The sequence below is a fragment of the Pongo pygmaeus genome, chromosome 23, assembly GCF_028885625.2.
Source record: "Pongo pygmaeus isolate AG05252 chromosome 23, NHGRI_mPonPyg2-v2.0_pri, whole genome shotgun sequence".
Lineage (NCBI taxonomy): Eukaryota > Metazoa > Chordata > Mammalia > Primates > Hominidae > Pongo > Pongo pygmaeus.
This window is the reverse complement of record NC_085931.1, coordinates 41,268,796-41,289,176: the sequence shown is the minus strand read 5'-3', so window position 1 is coordinate 41,289,176 and position 20,381 is coordinate 41,268,796. Positions and strand designations below refer to the sequence as shown.

The 20,381-nt window shown below is 54.5% G+C and overlaps 1 protein-coding gene across 3 annotated transcripts; it reads right to left on the bottom strand.

The window, feature by feature from the left end:
- Window positions 1-155: 155 nt before the first annotated feature.
- On the bottom strand, window positions 156-20,367 carry CCDC157 (coiled-coil domain containing 157). Of its 3 annotated transcripts, none has more exons than XM_054470308.2 (12): window positions 20,188-20,367; window positions 15,213-15,366; window positions 10,821-11,125; window positions 7,461-7,632; window positions 6,080-6,704; window positions 5,310-5,387; window positions 4,751-4,962; window positions 3,276-3,443; window positions 2,947-3,115; window positions 1,370-1,554; window positions 662-774; window positions 156-576 (listed from the first exon to the last, which is right to left on the bottom strand). In XM_054470308.2, exons 3-12 carry the CDS (start codon window positions 11,066-11,068, stop codon window positions 240-242), a joined length of 2,307 nt encoding a protein of 768 aa, XP_054326283.1. In that variant the 5' UTR covers window positions 11,069-11,125; window positions 15,213-15,366; window positions 20,188-20,367; the 3' UTR covers window positions 156-239. The 3 variants fall into 3 exon arrangements, with proteins under 3 accessions (XP_054326283.1, XP_063519220.1, XP_054326282.1); XM_063663150.1 differs by having other exon boundaries at window positions 10,821-11,101; XM_054470307.2 differs by having other exon boundaries at window positions 10,821-11,079; window positions 20,188-20,361.
- Window positions 20,368-20,381: the final 14 nt, after the last annotated feature.

Below are 20,381 nucleotides of genomic sequence, written 5' to 3'. Positions count from 1 at the left end.
GCCGGGAGGGAAGCAGGAAGGCCCCTTTTACTGAGGGCCCATAGTGCCAGGACTCTGCTGACTGACTGAACTACATGGCTGGGGACTCAGTGGCCCCTGCCCAGGACAGGGAAGGAAGGGTCTTTCCTTGGCTTAGTCATACTGTGAGGCAAAGATTGCTGTGGGCCAATGGCTGGGGCTTTATTATAGTGGGTGGGCTGCCAGCCACCTCTCATCCAGCCTCAGCCCTGGGCCACAGGCTACATGGGCCGCTCCTGGGGCTGGTGTGCAGAGCTGGCCTGTCCCCGGCCAGGTGACAGTCTCTTCCTCAGTCTGACCAAGGCCTTGATGGGGTTCTGGGTGCAGGTGTCCACGTGGGTCACACCCTCCAGCAAGGACTTGCTGGGCTGGCTGCAGGGCTGCCGAGGTGGGAATGTGCAGGGCTGCCGAGGTGGGGATGCGCAGGGCTGCCGAGGTGGGGATGCACAGGGCTGCTGAGATGCGGATGCGCAGGGCTGCCGAGGTGGGGATGTGCAGGGCTGGCCCAGCAGGGTCCTGCCCGTCCTGCTGCTAGGAAGGTGCTGTCTGCCCAGAGGCCTGAAGGAAAACCAGATCCAAGATCCCCTGTGAGTGCGGGGGACACTGCACTTGCCTGCCCCACCTCCAGTAAAGCCTCACTCACCCTGGGGACGTGCTCTGGGCCTGGACTGGGGATGTGCTCTGGGCCTGGACTGGCGGTGTTGCTCCCTGGGTTCCCTTGCTGGAAGGGGACCAGAGCCGGTCCTGCGGGATCAGCTACAAAAAAAAAAAAAGCCAGTCTTATAAGGGCCCAGGAGTCCCCTCCCCACTGTACAGAGAGGGTGTCGTAGCCAGGGATGGGGAGGGAAGGGCCGGGCGCATACCCATGGGCCCTTCCACCTAGGGGCAGGGCCTAGGAAGCCTTCCAGGGCCTATTCTCAGCTGCAGAGCCTCGGGTAGGCAGCAAGTGTGGGGAGGTTTCTTTCTGACATGGCTTCTTTTTTTTTTTTTTGTAGAAACGGGGTCTCATTATATTGTCCAGGCTGGTCTCAAACTCCTGGGCTCGAGTGATCTGCCCGCCTCAGCCTCTCAAATTGTTGGGATTACAGGCATGAGCCGCCGCGCCCGGCCCAACGAGGCTTCTTGTTGCACTTAAAGGAATGATGGCTATAGAGGGGATATGGGACTGGAAGGTACTGGATCCGTAACATCCTCATGCCTTCTGGAAATGTGAAAAATGTTTCACAAAAGCACAGCCTAAGGCCTCATGTGATGAGGTGGGCTCTCCACAAGTTCCCGGGGCAGAGTCTGAAGACCTCTGCTGTGTAGGGGCTTCTTCCTGGTCCCCAAGGGCCCACCCTCTCAGGCCCACCTTGAGGCCACCCTGCTGGGCCACTTCCCGGATTTTGGACAGCATTGATTGGAGCCGCCCGTTCTCCTCCTGTAGGACCCGGATGCGGATGTCGTTGGCCTGCACTTGCCTCTCCATGTGATCTGTGACGTTGCCAGAGTCTGTGGGACATGTTATCTGGGATTCCACGCTGCTGGATCTGCCTCCTGTGCCCAATGGGACAGAACCTTAGAAGGGAGGCACACCAGCTTGGGCAGGTGGCCCGGCAGGCACAAGGGAGCTGTGTAGTGCACCAGGCCTCCCAGCTCATCTTCCTTCTCCCGAGGCCTTATTCCCCCTTCCCTGTCCCCCCACCTGTGGGGAAGATGACCATAGTATTATAAAATCTGAGAGCTGGGTGGGACCTAGAGCTCTCAAAAGACTTAGCAAGGCCGGGCGCGGTGGCTCACGCCTGTAATCCCAGCACTTTGGGAGGCCCAGGTCAGGGGATCATTAAGTCAAGAGATCGAGACCATCCTGGCCAACATGGTGAAACCCCGTCTCTACTAAAAATAGAAAAATGAGCTAGGTGTGGTGGCAGGCCCCTGTAGTCTCAGCTACCCGGGAGGCTGAGGCAGGAGAATCACTTGAACCTGGGAGGTGGAGGTTGCAGTGAGCCGAGATTGTGCCACTGCACTCCAGCCTGGCAACAGAGTAAGGCTCTGTCTCAAAAAAAAAAAAAAAAAAAAAAAAAAAAAAGACTTAGCAAATAAGCATGAGAGGAGAGTGAATCTCTAAGGCCCCCTGTTTTGGACAGGCTACAGCCAAAGTGAGCTGTCCAAGGTCACACGGCCAGCTCAAGCGCGGGAACGGCAGGAATTCCGCGAGGCTACTCTTCCCCTGCTTTTGTGATGGATGCTTCCTCCTGGCTCTATGAGCCCGGGGGGAATTGCTGCCCCTTCTGGTTCAGTTTCCTGCTATGGGAAATAGCTATGGGGCTATGACCTGCCTCACAAGGTGGTTGAGAAGGGGACAGAAGGGCCTGGATGATGTCTCACGAGCAGCTAACTGCAGATCTTCCTGCCAGCTCTGCAAATGGATTTGCCCCAGCGCTTTAGGGGTCTGGAGGGGCTGGGAGAACCCAGGTCACCTGATATCCAATCCTTTGCCAAGATGGGTACCTAGCACTCCTATGCCATGGGGTCCAGGACAGTGGGCAGCTGGAGGCTGTGTCCTTGGGACTAGTCCCATGGTGTGGTTTGGGGACCCATTCCAAGAACCAAGAAGGGAGACACAGAGAAGTCGAGCAAGAATTAGCATGTGATGTAGTGAAGAGCATAGGCTGTGGGGACAACCAGACCTGTGTCTGGGTTTGGCTGTTGTGACTAGAGGCAGTCACATCACTGTTGGGCTTTCACGTCCCTATCTATGCAGAGTGGATGACGCATGAAGCACTTGCGTGCTGTGGTGGGTCCACAGGGGTTGCACTGCTGGACGCCTGGCTTTAACACCCTTGCTGCAGGCTAGGGAGCTGCAGTCCCCAGTGTCCTGCCCACACGAGCCCTCAGCTGCTGGCCCTGAGCCCCAGCGTGCCCTTGGCACCATCCCCAGTCCCCTACCATGGATCTGGGTCTCGGTGGGCCTGTGCAGGTCTGGGAAGGCCACCAGCAGCCGCTCCCGCTCCTTCAGCTCCACCAGCTCCCGTTCTAGCTCCAGGATGGTTAGCCGCAGGTCCGTAGTCGCCTGCTCCAGGCCTTGCTTCTCCCTCTGCAGGCTCTGCAGCAGCTCCTGGGGCAGGGGGAGGCTCAGGCCTGGCTCCTGAGTGAGCCACATGGCACTCAGCGCCCCGGGGCACCGTCCCTACCCCTGAGACAAGACACGGGACAGGCCTGCAGGCACTCAGTTGGCCGGAGACTTCTCTGGCAAAAAGGAAGACCCCCACCCTCACCTGCTGGGCCCTGAGCTGGCATTGCCCCTGCTCCCGCTCGCTCTGCAGCTGCTCCTCCACGCAGGCCCGCTGGGCCTCAGCCTCGTCCAGGCTGCCCCGCAGCTCCTCACGTTCCTGGTCCAGGCTGTCCAGCTGCTTTAGCAGGGCTCGCTGCTTGGCCTGCAGAGACTAAGCAGGAACGGACAAGCGGGGAGGCTGTGAGACCCACAGGGCTAGGCCCAGCCATGTGGAACTAAGGAGGCTGCAGTATCTACTACCCCCCGCTGCTACCCCCCTGGGGTGTGTGTCTGTGTCTAGGGAACGCTGGTCACACGCGTGGAAGGGTAGGGGTTGGGGGAAGCTGGCAGCAGGCAGATGCACACCAGACCTGGTCAAGGCCAGGACCCCAGCTTGAAGACCCCGGCCCTTGGAACGCAGTTGGCTGGCTCTGGGAGTCTCACCCCCACTTCCTTCCAGTCACACATAGACCCCGCTTGGAGAGGAATTCTGGGAACTAAGTTTTTCTTCTCCTCAGGTCTCCAGTGTCACATCATCCCATGTCGCTGAAGCCCACATTTCCTAACACCCACTGAATGGAAAGCAGGAAGAACTAATGCTGGACTGCTCGGAGTCCTGGCTCCACCTCTCACTAGCTGTGTGGCCTTGAGCAACTTCCTTAACCTCACTCAATAAGGCTGTTTCCTCATTCGTAAAATGGGGGTGACAAGAGTATCTACCTCCTGTTGTTGTAGCGAGGAATAAGCATCAGAGGCTGTGGCGCCTGAAGCCTTGGTCACAGCAGACACCTGATACATGGCGGCTGTGACAGTTTGCAAGGCACAGAGAACAGCACCCACTTGGGGTAGAAAGGCTTCCCCTACCCTGGGCCCATGTCTGACCCTGGGGACTTTCAACTGAACTCCTGGCTCCTTGCTGAGCTTTTGAGGGTAGACCCAGCCAGAACAGCCCCCAGACCTGCCCCTTTCACTGGGCAAAGGTCACCTACTCCCTCAACCACACTTCTGAGGACTCCTGTGAGGCCCCATTGCCCAGAGCACAGCTATGCCCTGGGCCCTGGCTCACCCTCTGCCCGCCCTATCCTTCCTCTGGCTGATGGACTAATTGCCTGTCATGGGCGTCCAGCTCAAAGGCCACCTCCTCCTAGAAGCCATTCTGGATTCCCATGGCAGATGTGGCCATCCCTCCCTGCACCCCTTAGCCATCTGGCAGGAGAGTGTGGCACACCTGCTCTTCTTTGCCTGTGGGGCGCTCTTCCAGAGTGAGGCCTCACTGGGCAGTATCAGTCCCTGGGTCACTGTTCCCCCAGTGCCTGGTTCAGGGTAGACTCTCTGTAAAGGTGAGTCAACCCCCACACCTGGAGGTATCTCAGGGAGCAGATGCCCAATACAGATGATCCTCCATTCCCTGACAGTGGAGCCCTCTTTCCCTGCAGCCTACATTGCAGGTGCCCAGGCTGGCGAGGGCCCTGGCCTCACCTCCTGGTGGCGGACCATGCTGTCGACACGGGCCTTCTCCTTATCCAGCTCCGTGCTGGCCCAGCAGATCTGCTGGCCAGCACCCTCCAGCCGACCCACCAACAGCTGCACCTGAGCCTCCAACTGCTGCACCTGCTCCTCCAGCTGCTGCACCTGCCTCTCCGCTGCCGCCCTGCGCTCGCCTTCCTCCTGCAGCTGCTGGGCCTTTGCCTCTGCAGCATCGAGTGGACATGGGATGAGGTAGGGCAGGGGAGCGCTGTACTACCTCAGATCTAGGATGGGAGCTCACATCCCATCTCTGGGCCTCAGAGTCCTCAGCCACAAAATGGGGCTCTAGACCCCACCTGAGGTGGGTTTGGAAAATAGAAGGTGCTTTCTTGGTAGGAGGCGGCACCCCAGTTTGGTCATCACCAATAGTATGGTTGGTCAGGCCCACCCTCCTGTGGCTGGTTCCCTTCATCTTTGCCCTGGATGCTCAGGGGACAGAGATGGACGATGCTCATCCAGCCACACCCCTGGCTTGAGATGTGGCATGGGGGCCTATGCCGGGGTTCCTTACCCACAGCCTGCGTGGACTCCCGCTGCTGTTTCAGTTCCCTCTCCAGGGTGGCCATCTTTGTCTTTAGGTCACTTGTTTCTATGGCAGCCAAGAGAGAGGCCCTTCAGAGGGTCCCATGGACCTGGCCGGTGGCCTTCATGCCCAGTGTGCCCCGTGGAGTGAAGGCAGCCCATCGCCTGCAGAGGGGCCGCCTGCGGCCATGGGAGGAGCTCTAGGGAGGCTGGTGGAAGCGGCTGGGCCCTTATCCACCCTGCTTCTCATGGGCTGGCTGTGATGTGTCTACACCTTTCTGGGCCTTGGTGTCATCCATGGAGGCAACTGTGAGGCTCAGAAAGGGCAAATTCCTCAGGCCTCCCATCAGTGGGCACTGGCCAACTTCTGGTGCCAGGAACTTTGTCTCTAATGGCTTTTGCCAAAACCAGAGAGGCTGCTCTGCTTGGCAGTGCCAGGGGAATAACTCTCTGGAAGTAGCCCTCAGTGACTGACAGTGCAAGTGGATACATACCTCGGTTCCCTCCCTGACCGAGGGACGAGTCTGGGCAAGTGTCCTAGCCCAGCTCCTGGTGGCCCCAGCGGGACTGAGATCACAGTGTCATCACTGGATGAACACAGCCTTCCTTGCTGCCCTCCCTTCCCTGCCTCTTGCCTGTGTCCCAGCCTGGGTTCTTCCACACAAACCACTTGCCCTGGAAGCCCTGTCTCACAAACATCCATGCAAAGGCTGTGGCAGAGGCCCTGGGCACCAGGCGTCTGGCTTCTGGGGCACAGACCTGTTAGCAGCTGCTGTTTGTCGTGCTCCCACTCAGACAGGCACTGCTTATCCTCCTCCGCCTGTCGCCGCCGTGCCCCCTGCTCCTGTTTCAGCGCCTGCTCCAGCTTGCCCGCCTGCTTCCTCAGGCCATCCTTCTGCCCTTCGGCCTCCTCCAGCTGGGCCCTGAGGGCCTCCACATGCTTACTGAGGCGTGTCAGGTCTTTCCTCTGCTCTGCTGCCCAGCGGCCCACAGTGGCAGCCGGCAGTGGCCTAAGCCCCATGCTGTCCTGCACCAGTTGCTGGAACTGGCCTAAGGACGAGGGCAGGTTCTGGCGCTGACACAGGCTGATGACCGCCTTGCCCACCTTCTGCAGGCTTCCCTGGACGCTGGCGCATGCGTCACAGGGCACCAGGGCTGTCTCAATGGTCTGGGAGTGGACACTCCTGGTGTTCTTGGAGGTCGTGGCTGGGAAGTGCAGGGAGGCTCTGACAGGGATGCTCTCTGGCTCTTGGCAGGTCTGGGGCAAGCCTAGCACTGGGGAGGAGGGCTTGATGAACTTGGCAGTCAGACATTCAGGGCTCCTGGCTGGCTCGCCCTTGGTGGTGGGCTTGGAGGTGGGAGTCTCCCTTTGGTTTGCCCCTTTCTGTATTCAGAAAAAGATGAGGGAAAGCAGGTGAGGGAGAGAGTAGAGAGGGAGGTGACTGGTTCCCTGGGGGATGTTCTGTGGACAGTGTGACAGCCTTGCCTGACACTCAGACCCTCAGATGTTCTCTGACACCGACATGAATAAGAGAGAACTTTCTCCCTCTTTTACTCTGACTCAGCTTACCACACCCAGGTCTCCTCTCTGCGGCCCGCACCCCCACACCCAGGTCTCCTCTCTGCGGCCCGCACCCCAAGCTCCAGGCTTGATCTGATTGTATGCATGGTGTTGGGAGGGTGATGGTGACGGTCACAGCTGCTGGTTACTGGGCTCTTGCTTACTGAACCTGCCTGCTCTTGTGTCACCATAACCACTCTCAGTTTTAGTTTCCTTCCCATCATGGGGACAGTGGTCCTTCCCCAGTGCGTGGTTGTGTGGATTATGGGATAGCCCATAACAAACAGGGATCACATGACCTCTGTTGTACAGATGAAGAAACTGAGGTTCAAAGTAGGCAAGATTTTTCCAAAGTCCCACAAGGATGTCAGAGCCAGGAGCAAGGCATGACCCCCAAGGCCTGCATTCTTAACCGCCACACTGCGTGGGGCTTGATTGGGAGGGCGGTGGGAGCCAGTGAAGGCTGTGGTACACATAGTGGTAGGCTAGGAAGCCAGAGCTGGGGCGAGGTGTGAAGGCCACTACAGTGGGGAGACAGAGGCTGAGGCTGACCCACCTGAGACAGAGGCTGGGACCCACCTGTGGGAGTGGCTGCTGGTGGAATGTGCCCAGCCTCAGCAGGCTGTCCCAGAAGCGCCGCACCGTGAGCCCCACGGACATGCAGGGCCCCACAGCCTGTGCAGGGGGCATCATCTGCTCTGAGCCAAGGTTCTCCAAGTAGCTCATGCAGCTTTGAAGCAGCAGCAGGAGCCTGCAGGCAGAGATGCTAGGTTGCTGGGGCCCAGGCTGGTGCTAACATACCCTCAGACCATACGACCGCAGCTCTGGCTCTGGGGAACTGGCCCAGGCATCAAGAGCTTGGAGAGTCTCAGAATATGCTCTGCTGGGCCAGCTTCAAACCTAACCCAGGGGCTACTTCCTCTGGGAAGCCCTCCCTGGCCACAACCTCAGCTTGGGAGCCTCTTCTGTGTCTCCTGGGTGACATTTCTGCCTGGCTCTTCTCCACTGGACCAGGGAGCTCTGTGAAGCCAGGCCTGGCCTTGCCTCAGTTGTATCCTGAGTCCTTGAAAAGTTCTGGGTGAACGGCTGCCTTATATCCAGTGGCCCAGAGCCTCCACCTGATAGATGACAGAGCTGAGACCCAGAGAGGAGAAGAGCTTGCCCACAGCCACACCTTGATAGGGCAGAGCAGGGAGTGTGTACAGTCTCCTGAGGCTAGTCAGGGGCTTCTGCAGGGTGAGCTGCTTCTGTGACAGTGGAGACCTGTGTCAAGACAGCTGGGTCTCTGTCCTAACCTCCAAGTTTAAAACTACAGTCAGGCATGAATTGTAAGAAAAAGGAGTATTATAATAAAAAGCTAAGTTTGCATTTGCATGGGAACCAAGCTGTTTTAAAGAAGTATTGTGTTTACAACACACACCAGGAAGATGAGTGAACTTAGCTTGTTGCAGATGCAGGAGGGTCATCCCAAAACCTGTAGGGCCTTGGGCAGAGAGGGCCTGGGGGAGGAGGTGCCAACTGTCTCCAGGCCCTGCCCCTCTCTGGCCAAGGTGTCCTCTTCTGCAAACAGGGACAACAGCACTTGCCATGGAGCCAAGCAACACCGGGGAATGGGAAAGCATCTGAAAAGAGGACAGAGCATGGCCTTGGCAGAGCAATCCGTCTGCTCAGACCAACTGACCCTCGCAGCGGGAGACTGTGGTGCTGTCTGCAGCCTTAGCCGTGATCCCACCCCTGCCACGAACTGAGCAGCTCAATGCTACACCACTCTAACTCAGCCAGAGGCAGGCAGAGGGGTCAGGTAGGGCAGACGGCATGTCAGAGACAGCTTCACAGAGAAGCGGCTGGGTAAACCAGGCCATGATGGATGGGCAGGACACTCCTAGCAGAGGGACAGTGTAATGCATAAAGTCACGGAGAAAGGAAGGTGTGTTCTGTGCTCATACACGTTCAGCTGCTCAGAGGTTACAGATGTTGCTTTTGTACCAAGGGCTCCTCCAGCCCTCAGAGTGGTAACCCTGGCTTCTCCGTCCCTAGGCAGGTCATCCTGAAACCACTGGAGTCTCTCTCACATTCTTTGCCACCTGTTTGGCCCTCATGGCTTTAAGGTTGTTTTTTGTTTGTTTGTTTGTTTGTTTTGAGACGGAGTCTCACTCTGTCACCAGGCTGGAGTGCAATGGCACGATCTCAGCTCATTGCAACCTCCACTTCTTAGGTTCAAGCAATTCTCCTGCCTCAGCCTCCAGAGTAGCTGGGACTACAGACAGGCACCACCACGCCCGGCTAATTTTTGTATTTTTAGTAGAGACGGGGTTTCACCATGTTCGTTGGCCAGGCTAGTCTCGAACTACTGACCTCAGGTGATCCACCCACCTCGGCCTCCCAAAGTGCTGGGATTACAGATGGGAGCCAACGCACCTGACCATTTTTAAGGTATTTGAATGCTAGGACCCTGGGATACAGTCTCCAGGATGTGAAGGGCTGGTGACCATGTTAGCTTTGCTTTTTCTTTCTTTGAGACAGGGGCTTGCTCTGTTGCCCAGGCTGGAGTGCAGTGGCATGATCATGGCTCACTGCAGCCTCGATCTCCAGGGCTCAAACAATCCTCCCACCTCAGCCTCCCAAATAGCTGGGACAATAGGCACACACCAGCCAGGTGCAGTGGCTCACGCCTGTAATCCCAGCACTTTGGGAGGCTGACGCAGATGGATCACCTGAGGTCAGGAGTTTGAGACCAGCCTGATCAACATGATGAAACCCCGTCTCTACCAAAAATACAAAAAATTAGCCAGGTGTGACAGCAGGCACCTGTAATCCCAGCTACTTGGGAGGCTGAAGCAGGAGAATCTCTTGAATCCAGGAGGTGGAGGTTGCAGTGAGCTGAAATCACACCACTGCACTCCAAGAAGAGCAAAACTCTGAAGAAAAAGAAAAAAAAAAAAGGGCATGCACCAACACACCCAGCTAATTTTTAAAATATTTTTGTATAGATGGGGTCTCCTTATGTTGCCCAGGCTGGTCTCAAATGATCCTCCCATTAACCTCCCAAAATGCTTGGATTACAAGTGTCAGCCACTGTGCCAAGCACACCATGTTAACTTTATTTTTATTTTCACTTTTTTTTTTTTTTTTGAGAAAGTCTTACTCCATTACTGAGGCTGGAGTGCATTGGCATGATCTTGGTTCACTGCAACCTCTGCCTCCCAGATTCAAGTGATTCTCCTGCCTCAGCCTCCTGAGTAGCTGGAATTACAGGCACGCACCACCATGCCCAGCTAATTTTTGTATTTTTAGTAGAGACAGGGTTTCACTATGTTGGCCAGGCTGGTCTTGAACTCCTGACCTTAAGTGATACACCCGCCTTGGCCTCCCAAAGTGCTGAGATTATAGGCGTGAGCCACCATGCCTGGCCAACCATGTTAATTTTAATGATAGCTTAGAAGTGATGGGGCTGCAGGAGAATCCGCGAGGCTCTTCCCAGCGGGTCAGGATTTGATAAAACACATCCCGTGTCTGGCCTTGTGATATGCAGAGGGAACAGCACAACCCACAGGACAACAGGAAAGAGAGCCCGGAATGGAAACTCTGAGAAGCAACTATGGGGTCCCCGACACAGAAACCCTGAGGAGGCAGCTGGGAGCGGCTGAGAGACCGTGGCCACAGCTGTGGCGCCACAGAGACCAATGGAATGGAAATCAACTGCCTGAGGTGGACAGGCTAGGAGAGCCTAACACAGGATAGCACAGCACACAACACAAGACACATGATAAAAGGTAAGACCACTTTGAAAGTCCTCAGCTGATGTGGCCCCGACAGGTACTCAATGGTGACTGTTGTTCCAACATCACCCCTGCCTCTGGAGGGGCTTCGGTAGCTGCCACTGGTTTCAGGGGCAGGTGCTGGCATCCTGAGATGACCAGGCTTGGTCAAGGCCCTCACCTGTCGATAACCAGCTCCAGCAGCACAGCATGGGACAGCTGCGTGAACTCGGGGTCACCCGGAACATGGTCATAGTGCTCCAGCAGGGCCACCATGTCGAGGTCACAGGCCATGCGGTCAGGGAACTTCCAGGAGGGGAAGCGCACAGGCCCGGCGCGGGAGAAGACGTCTACGATGGCACCCTGCAGGTCGGTGAGGTCTGTGCGCAGGCTGTCCATGCAGGCCTGGCTGCCCAGCAGGTGCGCCATCCTCACAGCTCCTGGGGTGAGCAGAGAAGAGCCCTGCCAGCCAGAGCCATGTGGCTGCTGCAGGAAGAAACTCCCTGAAACCCTCATCTGCCCAGGAGCTGCTAGGCCGGAAGTTCACCCCAGACCCTGGGGAGAAGTCTGTTTCCCAGCCCCAGGTGACAAGGCCTTTCGGACCCGGTTCTGGGTGGCCTCACCAGCCTCTCAGTTCCCCTACCCCAAGCACATACTGCACATACTGCAGAGTCCATCACTCCACAAGTCCTTCCTGAGGGCTTGTGTATGTCGGGTCCCCTGCTCAAGGCTGGGTGGATACAGCTATGGGCAAGAACATGCCTACCATCCTTTCCTCCCAAAGTGAACCCTTGAACAGGGCACACACAACTGAGAGTTATAGCTACAGCGTGATGGGGAGTGTTGGGCCACACCAGGCTACTGTCATATCCTGCCTAGACCACTGCAGCAGGTTCTAGCTGGGTCACAGACCTGCCCTCTCCAATCTGAACAACTTGGGCTCCAGAGATTTGGATGAAACTCTGTTGGACCATGTCATGCTGGCCACAATGCCTGGGTACTCCCTGTGGCCTGTGGAAGAAAAGCCACCTCCAGACATATCCCTCACCCCACCTCTCTCCAGTCCCCTCCCCTCTACCTGACAGTCTCCCCTCCTACCACCATCAGCTACGAGTTGCAGCTCATGCACACCAGGCACTTGTTTCTAAATCCTTGCCCATCTGTCCCCTCTGCCTGAATCATGCTCCCCTGTCCGATTCCCATCACCTGGCTAACTCCTCTCATCCTTCAGGGTTCCTGGATATTACCTCCTCCAAAAAGGCTTCCCTGAGCACCCAACATGCTGGCTTAGATAATCCCTCTGGGCTTCCCCCATTTCAGCTGTGATTGTTCTCTGCTGGAACGGCCTTCTCTCTGAGCCACCTTAGTCCCTGTGGTATCCCCAGTGTGGCCAGCCAGGGACCTGGCCCATTGTAGATGCTCACTGGCAAATAATGACTGAGTGATTGAATGGAGAAAAGAAAAAGAATCGCAAAGAAAATTTAAAATGCACTTGACTTCTAAAGTGTAAGAGAGGAAAACATGAAAACTTGCATTGAGACCTATTGTCACCATGCTGGTGACAGAGAAGCCATTATATATATAGGTTTTTTGGTGTTTTTTTTTGAGATGGTGTCTAGCTCTGTTGCTCAGGCTGGAGTACAGTGGCGTGATCTCAGCTCACTGCAGCCTCCACCTCAGCCTCCGCCTCCTGGGTTCAAGCGATTCTCCTGCCTCAGCCTCCTGAGTAGCTGGGATTACAGGTGCCCGCCACCAGGCCTGGCTAATTTTTGTAGTTTTAGTAGAGATAGAGTTTCTCCATGCTGGCCAGGATAGTCTTCTGACCTTAAGTGATCCATCCGCCTTGGCCTCCAAAAGTGCTGGGATTACAGGTGTGAGCCACCGCACCCAGCCCCATTATATATATTTTTAAAACAATTTTTGTTTTCACTGATGCATAATAGATGTCCATAGTTTCAGGGTACATAGTTTCAGGATTATTTAATGCATTCATATAATTTGTAAAGATCAAATAAGTGTACTTAGAATATCCATCACCTTAAATTTGTCTTTTCTTTTTTCCTTTCGTCTTTTTTTTTTGAGATGGAGTCTCGCTCTGTCGCCCAGGCTGGAGGGCAATGGGGCGATCTTGGCTCACTGCAAGCTCCGCCTCCCGGGTTCATGCCGTTCTCCTGCCTCAGCCTCCCGAGTAGCTGGGACTGTAGGCACCCGCCACCGTGCCCAGCTAATTTTTTGTATTTTTAGTAGAGACGGGGTTTCACTGTGTTGGCCAGGATGGTCTCGATCTCCTGACCTCGTGATCCACCCGCCTCGGCCTCCCAAAGTGCTGAGATTACAGGCGTGAGCCACAGTGCCCGGCCTTGTTTTGTTTTTTGAGACATGGTCTCCGTCACCCAGGCTGGAGTGCAGTGGCACCCTCACAGCTCACTGTAGCTTCAACCTCCTGGACTTAAAGTGATCCTCCTGCCTCAGCCTCCCAAGTAGCTAGGACTACAGGCATGTGCCACTACACCTAGCTAATTATTTATTATTTTGGGGGGGTAACATCTTGAGCTGGCAATTTAAAAAAATTTTTTGTAAAGACGGGATCTCACTGTGTTGCCCAGGCTGGTCTCAAACTCCTGGGTTCAAGCCGTCCTCTCTGAAAGGCTTGGCCTCTCAAAGTGCTGGGATTACAGGTGAGAACCACCACACCTGGCCTTTTTTTTATGCTAAGAAACTTTTGAGGCCAGGCGCAATGGCTCACGCCTGTAATCCCAACACTTTGGGAGGCCAAGGCGGGCGGATCACCTGAGGTCAGGAGTTCAAGCCTGGCCAACATGGTGAAACCCCATCTCTACAAAAATACAAAAATTAGCTGGGCATGATGGCGGGTGCCTGTAATCCCAGATACTTGGGAGGCTGAGACAGGAGAACTGCTTGATCCCGGAGGTGGAGGTTGCAGTGAGCCGAGATCGCACCATCGCACTCCAGCCTGGGTGACAGAGCAAGACTCTGTCTCAAAAAAAAAAAAAGAGAGAAACATTCCATTTATTTTCTTCTAGCTATTTTGAAATGTACAATAGATCACTATAAACTAGTCACCCTACTGACCTATTGAACACTAGGACTGCCATTACGTTTTTATACAGAGAATCCCAGCCCTGCCCCTTCCTGGCCTCAGGCAAGTCACTGAGGCCTAGCTGTAAGATGGGGACATTGTCTCCAAGCAGGCCAGGTTGATGTGAAGGCATTAAAGGAGTCATGAGGAAGGTGCTTGGTCCAATACAAGGCACCAGTAGAAGTTCTTAAGCAATATTAACTATTATTATTATGAATAATATTATTAGCAGTAACCACAGCGAAGCCCATCCTTGTCTTGTGCTGGGGCCTGGCTCCCGTTCTTCCCCAGTTCCCCTGCCGCCCACACAGAATGCTTCGGGTCCATCTTCTGCCGCCTGTGGACATCTGAAGGCGGTGATCTGGATGAACAGTCTATGATCCTTGACTCAGAAGGTGGAGAAGCGAGACACTGCCCTGGTCCCTCCTGTGACTTATCACCCTCCAGCAGGGCTGGGGTGTGAGTCGGCAGCTGGTTTCAGAGCCAGCATTCTGCTGGGAGTCAGGCAGCTATGCGGATGCTGAGCTCCAGCTCCTCCCCACCTGCCAGCAGGGGCCCCTTGTCCTTGGTGGATTTCTCAGTAGCAGGAAGTACCTCCTTGCACCAGCCCCTCCCTGAAGCAGGGGCTGCTTGGGCAGCATTTAGGCCATGGCCCCTTCTGCCTCCAGCAAGTCCAGGGCTGGCTGAAAAATTGTTCTCCCAAACCTATCCTCCCTCATCTCAGAAAACAGCACCCCACTGAGTGTACCTGGCTTGGCCCTTGCCTAGGCATTTCCTGAGTTCCCTCTTCCCTCTACCCCCATGTCCCAGGACCCAGTGCTGCCGATCCTACATCCAGACCACACTGGGAACCCAGCATTTCTCTCCATCAACACTGCTCCTACCCCATCATCTCCCCAGACACTGCCAGAGCCTCCCTGAGGGGTGAGCCACTTCCCTTCTGCCCTGTACCACCTGGTCCATCCTGGTTGTACATGGCAACCAGAGCGATTGTTTAATAAGGCAACCCACCCCTGCTTGGAGCCTTTTCCTCTCTTTCTACAGCACCAAGACTGGACCGCTTCCTGGGGCTCCTGCCCTGTGTGGCCTGCCCCAGCTTCAGTGTCTCCCCACCCAGAATGCGCCCCTCCCCACACTTCTTCTAGATAAGACACCTCCCTCAGGCCCCCCGCCAAACATCCCCTCTTTAGGAAAGCTCACCAGGGCCCCAGGCTAGGCGAGGTTCCCTGTCACACATTCTCAGAGCATCCTGTTCTTTTTCTTCCCAGCACACACCACCGCCAGAATCGAATCATTATTTGAGAAGTTATTTGTGGTTGGCAGCCTGTCTCCCTGTGAGCGTGTGGTATGACCTGGTCACCTGGGCTGAGAGGACTAAGGGCCAGCCTGTGCCCACAGGTGCTGGGAAGCTCAGAGGCACCCAGGGGAGGGGTGGACTCTTCACCCTCCCAGAAGACAGGGCTTTCCCCTTACCTCTGTGCAGGTGCCTGCCCGTGGAGCTGGAGTGACTAAGTGTGTCTGGTTCTCAGATGAGCCTGTGGGCTCCAGGGCTCTGGGTCAGAGGCTCATCCAGGTGCCCAGCTTCCTGTCTCCAGTGCAGGGTTGGCCCTGAGTAGCTCTTCAGACCCTGGGAAGGGATGACAGTGACAGTGAGTGAAAGCACAGTCAGGCACGGCTTCCTGGGAGCAGGGTGGAAGGCTGTCCAGGAAGGAGAAGGGGTTCCAGGCTAGAGGAAGGAGGGGAGAGAAGGGGCAGGTGGGCTGCCTGCCTCCAGCCTGAGCAGAAGGCACTCTTCAATAGTGCTGGCTTTGACTGAAGAACCTACTGTGTGCCACTTCCCTGAATCTGCCTCATTTCTACAGAGGAGGAAACTGAGGCTCTGAAAAGTTAGGGAGCTTGCCCAAGGTCACTCAGGAAGCTGAGATTCTGAGTCCACCATCTCTGCTCTGTCCTCAGGCCATGCTACTTCTAGAGCAGCAGTGTCCAAAAGAAATATACTACAAGCCACACATGGGATTTTAGGTTTTTCTACTAGCCACAGATGGGGTACAGGAAACGCTACCCCAAAATATGGCACCTTAGAAATGCAAAAAACTGCAGAAGCAGGAAAGCCACTCTCATCTTCCCCTCATCCTTCTTCTCTGAAGCAGGCCGCCAGGAAGGTCAGTCTGTGACCTCTCCCCTCCTTCTCCCCTGAAGACCCTCATGTGACAGGTGTCCTGCCCCATACCCAGATGGGAAGCAATGTCACACAGGGACACCAAGAAGAATCTGAACAAACAGGCCTTGCTAAATCCAGGCCCTCCCTCATGTATTACTATTAGATCATACCTTTTTTTTTTTTTTTTTTTTAAAGACGGAGTCTTGCTCTGTCACCCAGGCTGGAGTACAGTGGCACAATCTCAGCTCACCACAACCTCCGCCTCCTGGGTTCAAGCAATTCTCCTGTCTCAGCCTCCTGAGTAGCTGGGACTACAGGTGCACGCCACCACGCCCGGCTAATTTTTGTATTTTTATTATTTTTAAAATTTTTAATTGTATTTATTATTTTTTTGAAACAGAGTCTCACTCTGTTGCGCAGCCTGGAGTGCAGTGGTGCAATCTTGGCTCACTACAACCTCCACCTCCCGGGTTCAAGTGATTCTCCTGCCTCAGCCTCCTGAGTAGGTGGGACTACAGGCACGTGCCACCATGCCCGGCGAATTTTTGTATTTTTTATTAGAGATGGGGTTTCACTGTGTTGGTCAGGCTAGTCTCAAACTCCTGACCTCATGATCCGCCCACCTTGGCCTCCCAAAGTGCTGGGATTATAGGTGTGAGCCACCGTGCCCGGCCAATTTTTGTATTTAGTAGTAGAGGCAGGGTTTCACCATATTGGTCAGGCTGGTCTCCAACTCCTGACCTCAGGTGATCCACCCACCTTGGTCTTCCAAAGTGCTGGGATTACAGGCGTGAACTACCGTGCCCCGCCAGATCATACCTTTGGGTCTACCAATCATAATTCTGCATACTGACCATAAAAACACAGATTTCCTTGTTTCTTTGGGTTTTCATTTCTGAAGGTTTCCGTGTCAGGGAAAACTTTTTTTTTCTTTGAGATGGAGTCTCCTCTGTCGCCCAGGCTGGAGTGCAGTGGCGTGATCTTGGCTCACTGCAAGCTCTGCCTCCTGGGTTCACGCCATTCTCCTGCCTCAGCCTCCAGAGTAGCTGGGACTACAGGCGCCCGCCACAACACCCAGCTAATTTTTTTGTATTTTTTAGTAGAGATGGGGTTTCACCACGTTAGCCAGGATGGTCTCGATCTCCTGACCTCGTGATCTGCCCGCCTCGGCCTCCCAACGTGCTGGGATTACAGGCGTAAGCCACCGCGCCCGGCTGGAAAACTTTTATTAAATTTGTATGCTTTTCTCTTGTTAATCTGTTTTTAAAATTTTATTTCATTTGTTTATTTTTTAGAGACAGGGTCTCACTCTGTTGCTCAGGCTGGAGTGCAGTGGTGCTATCATAGCTCACTGTAACCTTGAACTCCTGGGCTCAAGTGATCCTCCCCCTCAGCCTCCTGAGTAGGTAGGACTACAGGTGGGTGCCACCACACCTGGCTAATTTTTTGTTTTTTGTAAAGACAGAGACTTGCTATGTTGCCCAGGCTGGTCCTGGCCTCTTGGCCTCAAGCAATCTTTTGGTCTTGGCCTCTGAAAGTGCTGGGATTATAGGCATGAGACACCTTAATATTTTATTAAACTTGCAATGAGTGAGGAAAATATATTACTTTTTCTCCCCTACACATTAAAAAGAGTAAAAAAAAAAAAAGGTCAATTAATTTTAACAGCATATTTTATTTAACCCAATATACCTAAAACATTATCATTTCAACATATCAATATAAAATTATTAAGGAGATTTTTAACATTTTTATGGTATTAAGTCTCAAAATCTAATGCGTGTTTGACAACACATGGCCATTTGGACCAGAAACCATTTCAAATGTTCAAAATCTGTGTTGGCTGGTAGCTACTGTATTGGATGGTGCACAAGATCAGATGCTGTGTGTGCATTCAGCAAATGAGGACTGAGTATCTGTTCCATACCAGGTACTATGTCAAGACCAGGAACACAGCAGGGCACAAGGAGCCCTGTCCTCCAGGAACTACCAACGATATCTGAGGGTCTCTGCAAGGGGTAAGCTTGTGTGTGCCAGTTTCACCCATGGGATATCACCCAAGGGATACGTGTCTGCCCCATGACACTCACAACACACATGCCCACATCCTGTACTCCTGTTGTCTTGGCAACTGCCTCTCATGAACTATTGCTGCCCAAGAGATTTTATGTCTCCAAGGAGGGAGGCAGAAACAAAGGCAAAATAACACACGGAAGTATTCTGGGTTTCCTTCCTGGAATGGGCACGAAAGAAATAAATCAAGAAGCCCCAACCCGGGAGGAAGTGTATTCACGTGGCAAAGCATCTGGAATTCATAAGCTTGCTTGTGAAGGCACCAGGAAACACTGATCTGTTCACCTTCAAATAACTACAGCTGCCGTATAGGGCCATCTTGGATATCAACTCCCACTAGATCCTGGTTCAGATAAGCAGCAGCAAATGCCCAAGTGTTAGGAAAATCCAAGATGACCTTATGTTGTTTGTTCTGAAAACTGAGGTCATGCAGATACAAGCATGGTTTAAGAAGTACTTTACGTGCGTGTCAAGCGAAGAAGCACTTGACGTGAGCTCTTTCTGTAATTCCTGGGTCTTGAATGGGACCCTCAGTTTGAAGCTGCCAGCCCTGCAGTGTACCCATGACCACAGAGGTGACAGCACTAACTGAGCCCTTAGGGAGGAGCAGCAGCTATCTCTGCCTCTCCTCAATTTCCTGGGGCTCAAGGTGGACTTCTGACTCCCAGAGAAGAGCAGGAGCCTTTCCTACACTTCTGTTCAACATTCAGGCGCCTTCTCTCTCTGAGAACTAGTACCCTAATCCTACTCGGTAAAGATGATGCCTACTTCCCAGCCAGGGTGCCTGCTGAGATTCAAAGTCACCACCAGGAAAACACGGGAAACTCTAAAACCAGCTATGTGGCAGATGTCAGTCTCAAACATGAGATTGTTAATTGCCTAGATCCCTGGGGACACTGAAGGGATGGAGGACAAAATAACTAACTGCACTAGTAGAGGAATAAGACTGGCTTGAGCTTGCATTCCCACTCTACCAACTCCAAACTTCACTGTCCTCATTTGTAAATAGGTTGCTATAAGGAATAAATGATGTAACGCATGAAGTGTTGGGCACAGTATCCAGCTCATAGTAAATGACCAATACATCCCAGCTATCATTATTCTACATTAATAACAACCATGACACACAGCTACGATGTGTGTGGGGGAGTGGGAAGACTTGAGAGAGCAACCTTTCCTATCACTCCCTCATTTCACAGGTGAGGAAACTGAAGTCCGGGAACAGGTTCGGAGCCAGCTCCCCGCTTTCCGGAGTTGAGGAGGGGAGGAAGGAAAGAGGGGAGAATCGCAGGAGAGGGAGAGAAGCCGGCAGGATTCCGAGGTAGGCCTCTGGGGAGCGAGCCGCATAGCCTGCAGGGCCGCACCTGTGAGAGTGAGGGGTGAAGCCTAAGGCAGCAGCCCTGCGTGATGGCTCATGCGTGTAATCCCAGCACTTTGGGAGGCCAAGGCAGGAGGATCGCTTGACCCCAGGAGTTTGAGACCAGCCTGGGCAACATAGGGAGACGTCCTCCCATGTCTCTACAAAAAAAAAATTTAAAAACTGGCTGGGCGCGGTGGCTCACGCCTGTAACCCTGACACTTTGGGAAGCCGAGGCGGGCGGATCATTTGAGGTCAGGAGTTCCAGACCGGCCTGGCCAACATGGTGAAACCCCGTCTCTACTAAAAATGCAAAAAAAAAATTAGCCGGGTGTGGTGGGCGCCTGTAGTCCCAGCCACTCGGGAGGCTGAGGCAGGAGAATCGCTTGAACTCGGGAGGCGGAGGTTGCAGAGAGCCAAAATCGCGCCACTGCACTCCAGCCTGGGTGACAGAGCAAGACCTTGTCTCAGAAAAAAAGAAAAAAGAAAGAAAAAGAAAGCAGCAGCCTTGATTTGAGAGGGAGGCCCCAGTGGGGCTTGAGGGCGGGACTACGGAAGGCAGGGGGTGGAAGCAAGAAAAGGCAGGTCCATGGGAAAAGGGAATTAAGGGCGTAGGATTTGGAAGAGGGGCTTGGAGGATGTGGGTCTGAACTGAAAGGGGGGACTAAGGGAGTAGGGAAGTGGGGCTCTGAGGCGGCGAGGCTGAGGGGACAGGGGCTCTCCTAAATGAGAGACCAATGGGAGGGAGCTGGGCTCTTGGAAGGCGGGGTCGAAGGGAGCGAGGTACCGGCCTCTGGAGTAAAGGAGCCGCGAGGTGAGTGCGGCGGGGGTCCGGCGGGTGACGTACAACATCTCACCTGTCTTCGGCGTCGCGGTTTCAGCCTCCGTGTCTGGTCGGCTCCCGGAACTGCCCCCGGCGAGCCTGCGGCTACCGGGATCCCCGGAAAGCCCTAGTCGGGCGCTTAGACCGCTGCCTTGGCAACGGCGTCGGACGCAGCGGTGCCCGCGGCGAGGGGCGGGAAGCGCGTCACGGCGAGGGGGCGGTCCCGGA

Excerpts from the sequence above, each read along its gene's own strand:
- CCDC157 (XM_054470308.2), bottom strand. The coding sequence starts at position 11,068 with ATGGCGCACCTGCTGGGCAGCCAGGCCTGCATGGACAGCCTGCGCACA. Across the intron at positions 3,444-4,750 it reads GCATGGTCCGCCACCAGGAG|TCTCTGCAGGCCAAGCAGCG; the intron begins GTGAGGCCAGGG and ends GTTCCTGCTTAG. Across the intron at positions 3,116-3,275 it reads GCCAGCTCAGGGCCCAGCAG|GAGCTGCTGCAGAGCCTGCA; the intron begins GTGAGGGTGGGG and ends CCCCTGCCCCAG.